The sequence below is a fragment of the Ovis aries genome, chromosome 1 (genome assembly GCF_016772045.2).
Source record: "Ovis aries strain OAR_USU_Benz2616 breed Rambouillet chromosome 1, ARS-UI_Ramb_v3.0, whole genome shotgun sequence".
Taxonomy (NCBI): Eukaryota; Metazoa; Chordata; class Mammalia; order Artiodactyla; family Bovidae; genus Ovis; species Ovis aries.
This window is the reverse complement of record NC_056054.1, coordinates 187,674,473-187,692,995: the sequence shown is the minus strand read 5'-3', so window position 1 is coordinate 187,692,995 and position 18,523 is coordinate 187,674,473. Positions and strand designations below refer to the sequence as shown.

General features: G+C 39.9%; 1 protein-coding gene and 1 long non-coding RNA gene across 3 annotated transcripts in view; both read right to left on the bottom strand.

The window, feature by feature from the left end:
- Positions 1–18,523, bottom strand: part of FAM162A (family with sequence similarity 162 member A) — a 41,232-nt gene that overhangs the window by 4,651 nt on the left and 18,058 nt on the right. For both annotated transcript variants that reach the window (XM_060418567.1, XM_004002974.6), the window contains exons 2-3: positions 14,416–14,535; positions 11,144–11,252 (exon numbers count right to left, since the gene is read on the bottom strand). In XM_060418567.1, the coding sequence (XP_060274550.1) occupies positions 11,144–11,252; positions 14,416–14,535 (229 nt within the window). The remainder of the gene's footprint in view (positions 1–11,143; positions 11,253–14,415; positions 14,536–18,523) is intronic.
- Positions 452–11,116, bottom strand: LOC132660125 (uncharacterized). Its single transcript, XR_009601355.1, has 2 exons — positions 8,646–11,116; positions 452–5,616 (listed from the first exon to the last, which is right to left on the bottom strand). It is a non-coding gene; the product is annotated as an uncharacterized LOC132660125 (long non-coding RNA).

The window sequence follows — 18,523 nt, the reverse complement described above, 5'->3', positions numbered from 1 at the left end:
GAAAGGATCATACACCATGATCAAGCTGGGTTCATCCAGGGTCGCAAGGATGGTTCAACATATGCAGATCAATCAGTGTGATACACCACATTAGCAAAAGAAAGACAAAGACCATGTGATCATTTCAACAGAGATAGAAAAAGCATCTGATAAAGTTCAGTATTCATTCATGCTAAAAACTCTCACCAAAGTAGGTACAGAGGAAATTTTTAAAAATAATAAAAATGCTTAATAAAAGCATTTATAACAAATCCATAGTCAACCAAATACTCAACAGTGAATAGCTAAAAGTCTTCCCACTAAGTTCTAGAACATGTCAAGGACATTTGACTCACCACTTCTATTCATCATAGTGCAGTCTTAGATTGGAAGAATTAATACTGTTAAAACGGTCATCCTACCCAAAGCAGTCTACAGATTTAATGTGATTCCTATCAAACTATGCATGATATTTTTCACAGAACTAGAACAAATAATCCTAAAATTTATATAGAGCCACAAAGGACCCAGAATTGCCAAAGCAATCCTGAAGAGAAAGAACAAAGCTAGTGGCATAACACACCCAGACTTCAGACAATACTACAAAGCTACAGTAATCAAAACAGCATGGTATTGGCACAAAAACAGACATGCAAATCTGTGGAACAGAACATACAAACCCACACACCTATAATCAATTAATCTTGGACAAAGAAGGCAAGAATACACAACGGAGAAAAGTCTATTCAGTAAGTGGTTTGGGAAAGCTGGACAGCCTTATGTACATCAGTGAAGTCAAAACATGCCCTAATACCATACACAAAAATAAATGAACTCAAAATGGCTTAAAGACCTAAATATAAGACATGACACCATAAAACCCCTAGAAGAGAACAAGACAAAACATTCTTTGACATAAATCTTACCAATATCTTCTTAGGTCAGTCTCCCAAGGCAAAAGAAAGAAAAGCAAAAATAAATTGGACTGAATTAAATTTATAAGCTTTTGCACAGTAAAGGAAACCACACACAAAACGAAAAAAAAAAAAAAAAACCTTACAGAATGGGGAAAATATTCACAACTGATATGATCAACAAAGGCTTAATTTCCCAAATATACAAATAGCACATACAGCTCAATATCTAAAAAACTACCCAATCAAATATGGGCAGAAGACCTAAGTAGACACTTCTAAAAAGAAACCATCAGGCACATAAAAAGACATCAAGAATCATCAAGAAAACCACAATGATGTATCACTTCAAGCCTGTCAGCATGGCTGACATAAAAAAGACCACAAGTAACAAATGTTGGCAAGGATGCAGAGAAAAAGGAAGCCCTCATGCACCGTTGGTGGGAATGAAAACTGATACAGCCACTATGGAGAACCATATAGAGGGTCCTTTAAAAACCAAAAATAAAGTTATTATATGATCTGGCAATCTCACTCCTAAGCATATATCCAGAAAAGACAAAAACTCTAAAAGATACATGCACCCCAGTGTTCAGAGCAGCATTTACAACAGCCAAGACACAGATGACACAGTCACACACACACACCTATACACATAGACACACAGGCACACACAGAAAATGGAATATTACACAGCTGAAAAAGATAATGGAAACTGCCATTTGGAACAACTTGAATGGACCTAGAGATTATCATACTAAGTGAAGTCAGACAGGAAGACAAGTATCATATGATATCACTTAGATGTGGAATATAAAATATGAAATGAACTTATTTACAAAACAGAAATAGATTCACAGACATAGGAAATAGTCTTATTTTCTATGAGAATGGAAGAGGGGAGGGATAACGGAGGGAAGAGAATGGAGGGGGAGGGATAAATTCAGTTTGGGATTAACAGATACACACATATATTAGATAAACAACAAGGATCTACTATGTAACACAGGGAACTATATTCAATCTCTTGTAACATAATAGAAAAGAATCTGAAAAAGTATGTATTGTGTATAACTGAATCACTTTGCTGTAAACTAAAACACCACACTTAAATCAACTATATCTGATCTTAAAAAAAAAAAACAAAAAACAGAGTAAGATTGTACAAATGTAAAGTAGGAAAAATAAGGGAAAAAAAAAGTATGAAGATGAAAAATGGAGCCTGGAACAAGGCAAAATAAAGAAAAAAAGCCAAAAAAGGGCAAGACATGGTAATCTACACTTGCCATGGTGGGCCCAGTTTTGGCTCTGTAGCAGCCAGTGCTAAAATGAACCAGTATCTATTTCTCCTTGAGGTTCTTAAGAAAATAGTATATGATATAATGACATTCTGAATAACATCCTGACAATGTGCTGTGCTGTGCTTAGTCACTCAGTCATGTCTGACTCTCTAAGACCCCATGGACTGTAGCCCACCAGGCTCCTCTGTCCATGGGGATTCTCCAGGCAAGAATACTGGAGTGGGCTGCCATGCCCTCCTCCAGGGGATCTTCCCAACCCAGGGATCAAACCCAGGTCTCCTGCACTGCAGGTGGATTTTTTTACCATCTGAGCCACACTGCAATGAGCTTCATAAGGTTCAACACAAAGCACAATTCAGAAAGAAAACAAACATGGGAGAGTTAAACAATGTGCTCTTTATATCCAGCTTTTGCTCTCTGCCTTGAACCAGGAAGAGATTTCAGGATACCTGGTACAGCAGAAAGATCCTTTAGGCAATGCTCCCTTAACGTTTATCTTTTAACTAATGTTTTGGTAAAACTGAGTGACAATGAACTTGAGATTGTGCTCTTTGTCAAGTGCCTCCTATAACTGGTCTGCTGAATACAGACCTATGCACCTTGATAGAAAGTTTTGGGTTGGATTACCATTCTTACGTGAAAGCTAAATGGCCTATCAGGGAAGAGTCTAAACAGAAGGCGGCTTCATCTTGCTGATTCTGCAGGTAGGCAGTTGGTCCCAGTTCTACTACCTGAGTGTTTGGTGAGCATCAGGGCAGGGTATGTGGAATCCTAATGGGCTCAGGATAGAGAACTAGCCTACTCAGTAGTATATAGGAAGTGATTATATCTAGGAGAATGAATTTGAGCGCGAACTTTTTTTCCCTCCTTATATTACTTTTCAAACTGGGGGGAGGAAAGTACTTTAAAAATGCATGGAAGGAGGCACAGGGTCCAGGATGTTGCAGACAGTAGGAGAAGAACCCTGAAAGCATATATACACTGATATAAGAGCTTGGATCCAGTGAGGGAGCAATGCGGATGGAGTCCTCTAGGCATTGAAGGTGGGAGGAACCAGGGACAACTGCTCAGAACATTGAATTGCTCTATTAAGAGCACCTGAGATCCCACCAACCACAACTACCCATGTTGACAAATGTTTTATGTGAACTGGTATTTCTAACCGAAGTGCTGTAATCCTCAGGAAAAGTGATGTATTTTCCATTTGAGGGAACATAAAAAAGTAAAATGCATTTAAATAAGGCCACAAGGTTGCCCTCCATTCTACAGGGAGCAATAAGAACGGGTATGTTAAGCAGTGCTTGTTCAGAACTACCAGCACAAGGATAAACGGTGGCCAGGCCCAGAGAAGAGGCTGCTAGGGTGACTTGTGAAATCGTGCTTTGGGCTTGATGGTGTCTTGGGACCACCTACAAGTCAGACTATGGCAGGTTTTCCTTAGTAAAGCGTATAAAGCACCTATTAGGGCCATGGGTACATACCAGCCTGATTTCTGCTGGCATATTCACAAAGAAATTACAGTACAGGTAAGAATTTGAAGTCATACTTATTTCCAGCATGCTCTCCCAGAAGAATACAACTGTCACTTGAGCTAAGAAGGACGAAGGCTCTCCTGCTGAAATAATTCTAGGGAATATAATGTGTTATTTAATTTGACAGGCAGAAAGAGAAGGGTGCTGTTGAAGCTGTTGTAAACAGAAAGTAAAACCTACTTATCTTCCTAGAAAAAGATACCCTGAATGAACCCAGAACTTCTTCAATCATGACTTGATTCAGAAGCCAGAAGGCTCCAGAACAATTGTTTACTGGAAGAGGATGAATGTCCAGGAGCTATGTTCCAAGTCCCTGTCTCTGAAGAGGATGATGTCCCATGGGGAGACTGCATCTATTTCTTAGAATCTCTTTTGGCCAAGATGCAAACCACGAGGCAAGAGCAGTGGTTCTCAACTTGGAATGAGTCCCAGGTCTGAAATGAACTCTGGGGCTCCTGGGTTGTGCAGCCAGACTCCAGGAATCAGCCCTGCCTACCAGTAGTCTGGTACCAATCCCAGGATCTGCTTCACCTGCCACTGGGAGGGCAGCAGGCTCAGGCTCATCAGGACCCTGTCTGTGGCCAGCAGTGGCCAGCACTAGTGCCAGGGCTCCCCAGGGACCTGCAATCACGTACATAAGAATACAACTGGCGACTCAGATAAAAAGAGGCAGCAGAGGAATATGATCTAGGAGAAGGAATAAGATGAAACCCTAGAAGACAACCTGAGTAAAGTGGAGATAGCCTACCTACATGAGAAAGACCTCAGAGTAATGATCATAAAGATGAGCAAAGAACTTGGAAGAAGAATGGGTGCACAGAATGAGCAGTTAGAAGTTTTTTAAAGAGAAAACACAAAGAATAACCAGATGCGAAAAATACAGTAACTGAAATGCAAACTACAGTAGAAGGAATCAACAGTAGACTAAATGATACAGAAAAATGGATCGCTGAGCTGCAAGACAGAATAGTGAAAACCACTGCCACTGAGCAGAAAAAAATGAAAAGAAACAAGGCCAGTCTGAGACCTCTGGGACAACATCAAGCCCATTAATACTCATATTACAGGGGTCCCAGAAGGAGAAGAGCAAGACAGTGCTTCAGAAATAATTGAAGCGATAATAGCTGAAAACTTGCCTATCCTGAGAAATGAAAGTCATCCAAGTCCAGGAAGCACAGAATCTCATACAGGATTAACCCAAAGAGGAACACACCAAGAATACTGTAATCAAAAATCAAAATGACAAAAATTAAAGATAAACAGAGAATACTAAGAGCAGCAAGAGAAAAGTAACAAATTACATAGAATGACATTCCCACAAGGCTATCAGCTGATTTTCCAGCAGACTCTGCAGGTCAGATGGAAGTGACATGATATGTTTAAAGGAATGAAGGAGAAAAGCCTACAACCAGGAATCATCTACCCAGCAAGGTTCTTATTCAGACTTGAAATCAAAAACTTTACAGACAAGCAAAATCTAAGAGAATTCAGCACCACCAAAGTGGCCTTAACAACAAATGTTAAACAAACTTCTCTAGGCAAAAAAGAGAAGGCCACAGTTACAAAAAAGAAAATTATGGAATGAAAGAGCTCACTGGCAAAGGTAAAGTTAGGAAATCATTCACATACCAAGTTAGTAAAGGTAGGAAATCATCCATACACAAAGATAGTAGGGAGATTAAGAGAGACAAGTATAGTTAAGATCATCTGTATCTACACTAAGCAGTTAAGAGATACACAAAACAATTAGATGTAAAATATGGGCTTCCCAGGTGGCACAATGTAAAGAATCTACCTGCCAACGCAGGAAACGCAGGAGACATGGGTTCGATTCCTGGGTCAGGAAGATCTCCTGGAGAAGGAAATGGCAACCCACTCCAGTATTCTTGCCTGGAGAATTCCAAGGACAGAGAAGCCTGTTAGGTTATAGTCCATGAGGTTGCAGAGTCAGACATGACTGAGCTACTACTGAGCATGCAACATACACACACATGATAGCAAAAACAGTAGTCATGAGGGGAAATGTGCAAACTCAGGTGTTTTTTTAAATGCATTTGAAACTAAGAGATGAGCTCCTAAAACAATCACCTGTATACCCAGGCTGCTACATAAAAACCTCATGGTAACTGCAAACCAAAGCTCTATAATAAACATACACACAACAAAGAAAAAGGAATACAACATACACTAAAGATAGTCTTATCAGATGAGAATAGAACAAAAGAAGAAAGAAAAAAAGACCTACAAAACAAATCCATACAACACATTAAAAACAAACAACCAAGGCCTATTGTAGAGCACCAGTTCAGTTCAGTTCAGTTGCTCAGTTGTGTCCGACTCTTTGCGACCCCATGAATTGCAGCATGCCAGGCCTCCCTGTCCATCACCAACTACCGGAGTTCACTCAAACTCATGTCACTCGAGTTGGCAATGCCATCCAGCCATCTCATCCTCTGTCGTCCCCTACTCCTCCAGCCCCCAATCCCTCCCAGCATCAGGGTCTTTTCCAATGAGTCAACTCTTCACATGAGGTGGCCAAAGTACTGGAGCTTCAGCTTCAGCATCAGTCCTTCCAATGAATACCCAGGACTGATCTTCTTTAGGATGGACTGGTTAGATCTCCTTGTAGTCCAACGGACTCTCAAGAGTCTTCTCCAACACCACAGTTCAAAATCATCAATTTTTTGGCGCTCAGCTTTCTTAGTCCAACTCTCACATCCATACATGACCACTGGAAAAACCATAGCCTTGACTAGATGGACCTTTGTTGGCAAAGTAATCTCTCTGCTTTCGAATATGCTATCTAGGTTGGTCGTAACTTTTCTTCCAAGGAGTAAGCATCTTTTAATTTCATGGCTGCAGTCACCATCTGCAGTGATTTTGGAGCCCCCCAAAATAAAGTCTGACACTGTTTCCACATCTATTTCCCATGAAGTGATGGGACCAGATGCCATGATCTTCATTTTCTGAATGTTGAGCTTTAAGCCAACTTTTGCACTCTCCTCTTTCACTTTCATCAAGAGGCTCTTTAGTTCTTCACTTTCTGCCATAAGGGTGGTGTCATCTGCATATCTGAGGTTATTGATATTTCTCCCGGCAATCTTGATTCCAGCTTGTGCTTCTTCCAGTCCAGCATTTCTCATGATGTACTCTGCACAGAAGTTAAATAAGCAGGGTGACAATATACAGCCTTGACGTACTCCTTTTCCTATTTGGAACCAATCTGTTGTTCCATGTCCAGTTCTAACTGTTGCTTCCTGACCCGCATACAGGTTTCTCAAGAGGCAGGTTAGGTAGTCCGGTATTCTCATCTCTTTCAGAATTTTCCACAGTTTATTGTGATCCACACAGTCAAAGGCTTTGGCATAGCCAATAAAGCAGAAAGAGATGTTTTTCTGGAACTCTTGCTTTTTCCATGGTCCAGCGGATATTGGCAATTTGATCTCTGGTTCTTCTGCCTGTTTTAAAACTAGCTTGAACATCTGGAAGTTCACAGTTCACATATTGCTGAAGCCTGGCTTGGATAATTTTGAGCATTACTTTACTAGCATGTGAGATGAGTGCAATTGTGTGGTAGTTTGAGCATTCTTTGGCATTGCCTTTCTTTGGGATTGGAATGAAAACTGACCTTTTCCAGTCCTGTGGCCACGGCTGAGTTTTCCAAATTTGCTGGCATACTGAGTGTAGCACTTTCACAGGATCATCTTTCAGGATTTGAAATAGCTCAACTGGAATTCCATCACCTCCACTAGCTTTGTTCCTAGTGATGCTTTCTAAGGCCCACTTGACTTCACATTCCAGGATGTCTGGCTCTAGGTGAGTGATCACACCATCATGATTATTTTGGTTGTGAAGCTCTGTTTTGTACAGTTCTTCTGTGTATTCTTGCCATCTCTTCTTAATATCTTCTGCTTCTGTTAGGTCCATACCATTTCTGTCCTTTATTGAGCCCATCTTTGCATGAAATGTTCCCTTGGTATCTCTAATTTTCTTGAAGAGATCTCTAGTCTTTCCCATTCTGTTGCTTTCCTCTACTTCTCTGCACTGATCACCAAGGAAGGCTTTCTTATCTCTCCTTGCTATTCTTTGGAACTCTGCATTCAAACGGGAATATCTTTCCTTTTCTCCTTTGCTTTTCGCTTATCTTCTTTTCACAGCTATTTGTAAGGCTGCCCCGGAGAGCCATTTTGCTTTTTTACATTTCTTTTCCATGGGGATGGTCTTGATCCCTGTCTCCTATACAATGTCAGGAACCTCATCCCATAGTTCATCAGGCACTCTGTCTATGGGGAACTATATTCAATACCTTGCAATAACTTATAATGAAAAATTATATATATATATATAACTGAATAACTCTGCTGTACACCTGAAACACTGTAAATCAAATATATGTCAATAAAAAATCCAAAGCAATTAACAAAAAGGCAGTGAGTATATACATATACATGATTACCTTAAATGTAAATGAACTAAATGCTCCAACCAAAATATACAGACTGAATGGAAGAAAAACAAGACCCATTTATATGCTGCCTACAAGAGACTCATTTCAGATCTAGGGACACATACAGACTGAAAGTGAGAGGATGAAAAAAGGTATTTCATGCATGTGGAAATCAAAAGAAAGCTAAAGCAGCAATACTCATATCAATCAGACAAAATAGACTTTAAAATACTGTTACAAGAGAAAAAGAGAGACAGTACAATGATCAAGTGATCAAAAACATAACAATTGTAAATATATCTGCAACAAACATAGGAGCTCCTCAATATGTAAGGTAAAAATTAACTGACATAAAAGGAGAAATTGAGAGTAAGAAAATACTAGTAGGGGCTTTAATACCCCATTTACATCCAGACAGAAAATCAATAAGGAAACACAGACCTTGATAACACATTAGACTAAATGGACTTACTTGATACATTTAGAGTATTCCATATGAAAGCAGCAGAATACATTCTTTTCAAGTGTACATGGCACATTCTCCAGGATAGGTCATATGCTGGGTCACAGAGCCAGTTTCAGTAAATATAAGAAAACTGAAATCATATCAAGCATCTTTTCCAATCACTGCTGCTGCTGCTGCTAAGTCGCTTCAGTCATGTCAGACTCTGTGCGACCCCACAGACGCCAGCCCACCAGGCTCCTCCGTCCCTGGGATTCTTCAGGCAAGAATACTGGAGTGGGTTGCCATTTCCTTCTCCAATGCATGAAAGTGAAAAGTTAAAGTGAAGTCGCTCAGTCGTGTCCCACTCTTCGCGACCCCATGGACTGCAGCCCACCAGGCCCCTCTATCCATGGGATTCTCCAGGCAAGAGTACTGGAGTGGGTTGCCAACCACTATGAGACTCAAAATCAACTATAAGAATAAGCTGCAAAAAACACAAACATGTGGAGGTTAAGCAACATGTTACTAAACAACCAATGGATCAGTGAAGAAATCAAATAGAAAATAAAAAACCTAGACACAAATGAAAACAAAACCACAACAATCCAAAACCTCTGGGATGCAGCAAAAACAGTTCTAAGAAGGAAGTTTTTAAGCAATATAAGTTTGCCTCAGGAAATAAGAAAATCTCAAATAAACAAATTAACCTTACACCTAAAGCAACTAGAAAAAGAACAAACAAAACCGAAAGTTAGTAGAAGGAAAGAAATTATAAACATCAGAGTAGAAATAAATTAAACAAAGACAAAAAAACCCAGCAAAGATCAATGAAACTAAAAGCTGGTTTTTTGAAAAGATAAACAAAACTGATAAGCCTTTAGCCAGACTCATTAGGGAAAAAGAAAAAGTGAGAGGGCCGAAATCAATAAAATTAGAAATGAAAAGGGAGAAGTTACAGCCCACACCACAGAAATACAAAGGATCACAAGAGACTATTATGAAAAACCGTATGCAAATAAAATGGGAACCTTGAAGAAATGCACAAATACTTAGAAAGGTACAATCTCCCAAGACTGAACCAGGAAGAAACAGAAAGTATGAACAGACCAATAACTAGTATTGAAATTTAATAGTATTTTAAAAACTCCCAACAAATAAAAGTTTAGAACCGGATAGCTCCATGGGTGAGTTGTAGCAAACATTTAGAGAAGAGTTAACACCTCTCCTGCTGGAACTATTCCAAAAAATTGCAGAGGAAGGGATACTTCCAACTCATTCTATGGGCTACCATCACCCTAATACCAAAACCAAAGATACCAACAACACCAAAAAAAAAAACAGACCAGTATCACTGATGAACACAGATGCAAAAATCCTCAACAAAATACTAGAAAGCCAAATAAAACAATAACTTAAAAGGCCCATATACCATGATCAAACGGGATTTATCCCAGGGATGCAAGGATTTTTCACCACCCACAAATCAATCAATATGATACATCACATTAGCGAACTGAAGAACAAAAACCATATGATGATCTAAATAGATGCAGAAAAAGCTTTTAATAAAATTTAATATTGGTTATGGTAAAAGGACTTCCCTGGTGGCTCAGATGGTAAAGCATATGTCTACAACGCAGGAGACCTGGGTTCCATCCCTCGGTTGGGAAGATCCGCTGGAGAAGGAAATGGCAATCCACTCCAGTACTATTGCCTAGAAAATCCCATGGACAGAGGGGCCTGGTAGGCTACAGTCCAGGGGCACCGCAAAGAGTCGGACACAACTGAGCGACTTCACTTTTCACTTTCCTTTATGGTAAAAACTCTCCAAAAAGTGGGCACAGAAAGAACATACCTCAAAACAATAAAGGCCATATATAAAAAAGCCCAACATTATACTAAACTAACATCATACTAAACAGTGAAAAGCTGAAAGCATTCCATCTAAGATCAGGAAGAAGACAAGAATGCCCACTCTTGCCACTTTTATTCAACACAGTTTGGAAGTCCTAGCCATGGCAATCAAAGAAGAAAAAGAAATAAAAGGAATCCAAATTCGAAAGGAAGAAGTAAAACTGTCATTGTTTGCAGATGACATGATAACCATACACAGAAAATCCTAAGGATGCCACCAGAAAAACTACTAGAGTTCATCAGTGAACTGGATAAAGCTGTAGGACCAAAATTAACATACAGAAATCTGTTGCATTTCTATGTGCTAACAAAAAAAAAATAAAAAAAGAGAAATTAATTTAGTTACTTTCTATAGCTAGGAGAGAAAATCAAACCAGCTGACTTCAGAGTCACGGACAGCTCTTCACTAGGCACTATATAGAGCAGTGATAATGCTCTGATTTTCCAGCACTGTTTTCATTCCAGGTACTTGTCAGGAAGTAAACGTTTAGAAAAGTGGAAACTTTTAAATATGGCTGAAAGGTTTTAAACAGACTCAGAGGTACTGCTTTTCCTTTAAAATAGATTACTGAAAAATAAAAGCTGCTTACAACCCTAAATTCAGCACTCACGAGACAGTCTCTGGAATTTCATCTTCCTTTTTGAAGCGACCTGACCATATTAGAATCTTCTTCTCCCAGTCCGTAGGCTTATGCAATGGCACTCTGTGGCTGTAAGTGTCTATGAGAAAAACAAGAGAAGATATCTTATTTATATGAGATTGACTCCCAAATTTAGCAACAGAAAAATGCTATTTGTGCTTTTTAGCTATTCACTAAACAGAATTACTGAGAAATCTCAAGTTAAATAGAGCTTTATTTGAATGGAATTTCTTAGGCTGCTCATTTATTTCTTAAATGAAATTCGAAAACTTTGTAAGGACTGAGGTAAAATAAAAGCATTATTTCCCAATATAAGCCCCAGCCATTGAAAGCTGAAAGAACACCATAAACAAAGATATAAAGCTGAGAAGGATGAACTAAGAAGGGAACAGCATGGGAGCTGGTTTGCCTTAGGTAGAATTTTTAAGTCTGTAAAGTAAAATCAGATTATAAAAGAACCTGAATGGCAGGCTAAGGGTTCTAGACCTGACTCAAGAACTATTGTACTTAGAAAGTTTAATCTGCACAGTGGCTGGAAAGAGAAAGGATAGGACAGAGTGGACAAGACCAAATAGGAGATTATAATACAAGCTATTACAATACAAGAGTGAGTTGTTATAGTCTCAACTAGAGTTGTAACAGTGGGAAGAGAGACAAAAAAGTCAATCTGAAAGAATTTGGAGATTAAGATAAAGACGGATTCATGAAGAACCTCAAACTTGGATGATTAAAACAAAAGCAGTATTGTTAACCAAAATAAGGTGACTGAAAACAACCAGTCAGGAGAGGAGAAACTCCTAATGCCATTTTAGATCTACTGGGTCTAAATTCCTGCCATCTGGGTAAGTTCCATTAATGAGTTGGGAGTGGAGATAACCCCTGGTGCAAAGAAAGAGCCAGTGAGGATGACAGACGCAGAAGAGCAGGGGCTGCGCTTTAGTGCCTGACCCAGAAAGGACAAAGAGGCAGCAGAGAGGAAAATGGAGCAGCGGAGACAGGCAGAACCACAGCCTATAAGAGAGTCTTTCAAAGGAAGGGGACGTCACTGAAGACGAGGAGCAGAAAAAGGGGATCACAGAATGTCAGAGTCACCAAGGACCTTGGAGATAATCTCATCTAACTTTCATGTACCGCTGACATCTCTCTCGCAGACAGACCATCTCCTTGACTACGTCACCTTTGTTTAAGCTGCACCTTTCACTTAATCAGAAGCCAACAGCAAGAGGAACAGAAAAGTCACTAGGGAAAAAAATCCATAAAGAACCAAAGGCAAAAAAAGACATTTGTAAGTACAGAAATAGTACTGCTGTAATCTTTTAGCACTTGGTACTTTCTCTACAGTTTATTTTTACTTTATGTACTACACACTCACTAAAGGCAATTCAGAAAGTACAGATGTGAAAAAAGAAAAAGATTAAAGCCATGCTTAATTCTCCTCTCATAGTATGAGCACTACGTTTATTTTGGTATGTTTCCTAAATCTTATCACCATACATAGGTACATATATGTAATTTCTATATGTACTATTCTTGGGCTTACACACAACATAAAATTTTGTATCCTGCCTTGTTCATTAACATTATGACAAAAACTTTCCATGCCAGTATGTTGTATTTATAAGCACCACTTCCAACAGTTGCACAACTCATCAAGTAGATCTAATGTATAATCAATCATTCCCAGATTATTTAACATTAAGACTAATTTCTCATTTCCCTTTATATGTGTGTATAAGTATATATAGATATACATATACATGCTGCTACTGCTAAGTCACTTCAGTCGTGTCCGACTCTGTGCAACCCCATAGATGGCAGCCCACCAGGCTCTGCCGTCCCTGGGATTCTCCAAGCAAGAACACTGGAGTGGGTTGCCATTTCCTTCTCCAATGCATGAAAGTGAAAAGTGAAAGTGAAGTCACTGAGTCGCGTCCAACTCTCAGCGACCCCATGGACTGCAGCCTACCAGGCTCCTCCGTCCATGGGATTTTCCAGGCAAGAGTACTGGAGTGGGGTGCCATTGCATACATACATATATATAAACAAATGGGAACAGCTTTACAGTCAAAGCTTTTTCCACATAAAGGGATTATTCCTTAGGATAGATCCCCAGAAGTGAAATACCAGGTCAAGGGGTATAAATACTTTTAACTTCTTAATATTCTTTGAAAGCAGTTCTTTTCCACCCACCAGTACCTATCTGGCCCTAGTGTAGGGCCCAGAAGAAGCAATTCCCATGAAGAAGCAATGAGCAAGTAGTTCCTGGGGCCATACAGTTTAAATATTATGCTCCTTCCTTCCACAGTGCTGACAGTGACAGAACGTGGAGTTAGGGATAGGACTAAACATGAAATTAAAAGAGGCTTACTCCTTGGAAGAAAAGTTATGACCAACCTAGATAGCATATTCAAAAGCAGAGACATTACTTTGCCAACTAAGGTCCGTCTAGTCAAGGCTATGGTTTTTCCTGTGGTCATGTATGGATGTGAGAGTTGGACTGTGAAGAAGGCTGAGCGCCGAAGAATTGATGCTTTTGAACTGTGGTGTTGGAGAAGACTCTTGAGAGTCCCTTGGACCGCAAGGAGATCCAATCAGTCCATTCTGAAGGAGATCAGCCCTGGGTGTTCTTTGGAAGGAATGATGCTAAAGCTGAAACTCCAGTACTTTGGCCACCTCCTGGGAAGAGTTGACTCATTGGAAAAGACCCTGATGCTTGGAGGGATTGGGAGCACGAGGAGAAGGGGACGACAGAGGATGAGATGGCTGGATGGCATCACCAACTCGATGGACGTGAATTTGAGTGAACTCCAGGAGTTGGTGATGGACAGGGAGGCCTGGCGTGCTGCGATTCATGGGGTGGCAAAGAGTCGGACACAACTGAGTGACTGAACTGAAACATGGCTGAAGTTAATGTACAAGCCAGTGTGTAGCCCTAAGTATATTGTACCTAAATGTCATTTTTTGATTTGGTTCATCTTTGAGGCTGACCAATATTTACTTTGGTACGTCTATCATCTACAGAAAGCTCTAGTCAAATCCTTGAGGTAAGAGATGAAAATGACAAATGGGAAAAATGAAGAAATCACTGCCACATGTAAGCACAACTAATATAAGTACAATTTGGGAGGCCTGAACTACACGATAGGGACCCTGTGACCACCTCTCTTTTAGGTCCTTTTGATTCTCGGTTGTTCTAGTCTTTGGGAGCTGCCTAGTCCATAACTGGAAAGACAAAAACTTACGGGTTGGAGGCTTTGGACTTTCCTGAGGTTTGCTGCAAAATCCATTTTTTCTCTTCAAATCAGAGTTTCTGGTAAGCCTTAAAGATGAGAAAGCATCTCTTTCATATGACCTAAAACTTCCTAGAAAAGAGAAAAAAATGTTTCAGATAAAGGAAATCTGATATCTTACAATGAAGAATGCCTGCAAATTACGTATTTCATTTATAAAAATTAACTCACTTAAAAAATGAATATCCTACTCTATGTAAGATACATGTACTATATTTAAAGTGCTATGCTTAGTGCTAACTTAAAATATGCATGTTTTGCTGTTTAGGAAATTAGGAATTTACAATATATTTTATTGGCTTTACGTTTTGTAAAAGTACTTCTCACATGTCTTATAACAATAATGATTCTGTTATGAATCATTAGTGTTAGTATAACCTTCAGTGTTAGCATGAACATTTTTAATCAATAATTAACCAGAATTCAAAGCAGAGACAGCCAGAGACAGTTCTGATGAGGGTAAAAGGGGATAATTCTGAGTATGGGGGTGGGGAGTCATATAAGAGACTAGGGCTGATCCTCAGTCAAAGGATCATCATAAAAGCGCCCTACAGCCCTAGGATGTGGAAGAAAGGGAGCACTACAGAAGAACGAAACAGAAAAGAAAGCTGGGAAGGCAGCAATAATAAATCTCATCAAGATCCTGATGTTCCGTGATGCTCTGGGTGACAAAGAATGCAACACCCACCCAAGATTTGCCTTTAATGTGACAAGAATGAGCCCTCACAGCTTGTGCTTAAAACTTCACAGAATTCAAGCAGTTTTAAAAAGCTGTTTTGTTAGTGGATAAACCTTTGAAGTTCCAGATGCCTAACAGAGTGTCATTGTAGCTTCAGAGTTTGAAGCCAGTAAGGGGAGGAAAGAGAGGGAAGAGCAGTAAAATGTGGTTGCAGCACTGGGCCTCCCAAAGTTGGTGAGAACCATAATTACCTTGCTTTTTCTTTCTCCTGCTGTTAAGAAAATCTTTAAACATAGCAATCTTTAAAAAAAAAAAATCACTGTGGACTTCTCATGGACACGTTTATATTTGTGTAAAGATTTTTAAAAGAACACTTTTATTGATACACAATTTCACATTAAAAATTCATCCTTTTAAATGTGTAAAACAAAGAATCACCTTCTGCTTCAATATTCTGCTCGACAGGAATTAATCAGAGAGAGAGGGGGCAAAAGATGGAGAAGGGAGTTAGCTTTGCTGTCCACTAATAACTGGACAGAGACTTCCTTAAATGCCTTTCACCAATAACTTTGCCAGCTTTTGCTGAAGGGCTCTGTGTGCATTTAGGGGGCATGCTCTAGGGTAGGTATGGAAGAAGCTATTTGCATTGAATTAGCTCTGAGTAAGGTTTTAAAAAAAAAAAAGGCAAGTGAGGATTTCCACGGGACAGACAGACCAACAGTAACAGTCCTCTGTGGGGAGGGGTTTGCGGAGCTCCAAATCCATTCTGCCTTTTTCCCTGTCTGCTATATTTTTCAGAGCTACATGATTTCAAGGTATTCGTTTCAAAGTATTACTGTGAAGCCAAGAGGAGACAGGAATTAACATTCCATGAGCCTTGCTGTTCTTACCATGACTAAGTCATTTTCTTGGACAAATGCTACACAGATTGTCACAAGTCTCTGGTTATTCCCTAGAGTTCTGAAAAAGTTGACTCTAAGACTATGGTCATATTTTCATTGCCTTTATATAGGGGTGAATTTTCAGAGGTCCTATTTTCAGAGTGAATTGTCAGATTCACTAACATACCTTAAGCTGGAACCTGTATTTGTATCAAGATTTGTGGTTGCCTGCAGTCTGATTTCTTTCTCAAGAGGCCTCATTTATTTCAGTTTTCTAGGCAGCAGTCTCAGAAAGCTTTGCCTGGGTCTGAGTAACCACACTACCAGTGCCACCTAGTGACAGCACGTGTACGCTGTAAGAAAAGTAGATAAATTATAATTGATCTTGGTTTGTTTCCACATTTTAAATGTAGATAATGTAGTATTTACTTCAACAAGGCTGATTTAAAGGCTCAATGGAAAATACACGTGAGAGCATTTGGCAAGATGCTTGAAACGTGGCAGGTACTCTAAACATTGTTTGTTTCCTTAAACACTAATCTTCAAAACATTTCCAGAGCACTTCAATTTTATCCCTAAGATGGTCAGAATTTCTGACCAGGGTAGTTTTAAATTGTTATCAGAGCATGGACAAATTCCATGAATCTCTTCTAAAGTTTCTCATAGCTTTCAAGATTAAAACAAAAATATTAAATGCTGTGATCTCAAACTTCAGCATACATCAGAACCACCTGAATGGCTTGGTAAAATGCCACTCATAGGCACACCTATCTCCAGTTTTAGAAACAGTTTTCAGTTGAACCTGCATTTCTAACAAGCTCTTAGGTAAAGCTTCTACTGCTGCTTTAAAACCACACTTTAAGAACTACTGGGTTTTGCTTTTTTTTTTTTTTTTTTTTTCAGTTCAGTTGCTCAGTCGTGTCCAACTCTTTGCGACCCCATGAACCACAGAACGCCAGGCCTCCCTGTCCATCACCGACTCCCGGAGTTCACTCAACCTCATGTCCATCGAGTCAGTGATGCCATCCAGCCATCTCATCCTCTGTCGTCCCCTTCTCCTCCTGCCCCCAATCCCTCCCAGCATTAGGGTCTTTTCCAATGAGTCAACTCTTCGCATGAGGTGGCCAAAGTACTGGAGTTTCAGCCTCAGCATCAGTCCTTCCAATGAGCACCTAGGACTGGTCTCCTTTAGGATGGACTGACTGGATCTCCTTGCAGTCCAAGGGACTCTCAAGAGTCTTCTCCAACACCACAGTTCAAAAGTATCAATTCTTCCACACTCAGCCTTCTTCATAGTTCAACTCTCACCTCCGTACCACTGGAAAAACCATAGCCTTGACTAGAAGGACTTTTGTTGGCAAAGTAACAACTCTGCTTTTCAATATGCTGTCTAGGTTGGTCATAACTTTCCTTCCAAGGAGTAAGCGTCTTTTAATTTCATGGCTGCAATCACCATCTGCAGTGATTTTGGAGCCCCCCAAAATAAAGTCTGACACTGTTTCCACTGTTTCCCATCTATTTCCCATGAAGTGATGGGACCAGATGCTATGATCTTCGTTTGCTGAATGTTGAGCTTTAGGTCAATTTTTTCACTCTCCTCTTTCACTTTCATCAAGAGGCTCTTTAGTTCTTCACTTTCTGCCATAAGGGTGGTATCATCTGCATATCTGAGGTTATTGATATTTCTCCCAGCAATCTTGATTCCAGCTTGTGCTTCTTCCAGCCCAGCATTTCTCATGATGTACTCTGCATAGAAGTTAAATAAGCAGGGTGACAATATACAGCCTTGATGTACTCCTTTTCCTCTTTGGAACCAGTCTGTTGTTCCATGTCCAGTTCTAACTGTTGCTTCCTGACCTGCATACAGGTTTCTCAAGAGGCAGGTCAGGTGGTCTGGTATTCCCATCACTTTCAGAATTTTCCACAGCTTATTGTGATCCACACAGTCAAAGGCTTTGGCATAGTCAATAAAGCAGAAAGACGTGTTTTTCCGTAATTCTCTTGCTTTTTCCATGATCCAGCAGATGGTGGCAATTTGATCTCTGGTTCCTCTGCCTTTTCTAAAACCAGCTTGAACATCTGGAAGTTCGCGGTTCATATATTACTGAAGCCTGGCTTGGAGAATTTTGAGCATTACTTTACTAGCATGTGAGATGAGTGCAATTGTGTGGTAGTTTGAGCATTCTTTGGCATTGCCTTTCTTTGGGATTGGAATGAAAACTGACCTTTTCCAGTTCTGTGGCCACTGCTGAGTTTTCCAAATTTGCATATTGAGTGCAGCACTTTCACAGGATCATCTTTCAGGGTTTGAAATAGCTCAACTGGAATTCCATCACCTCCACTAGCTTTGTTCCTAGTGATGCTTCCTAAGGCCCACTGGACTTCACATTCCAGGATGTCTGGCTCTAGGTGAGTGATCACACCATCATGATTATCTGGGTCGTGAAGCTCTGTTTTGTACAGTTCTTCTGTGTATTCTTGCCACCTCTTCTTAATATCT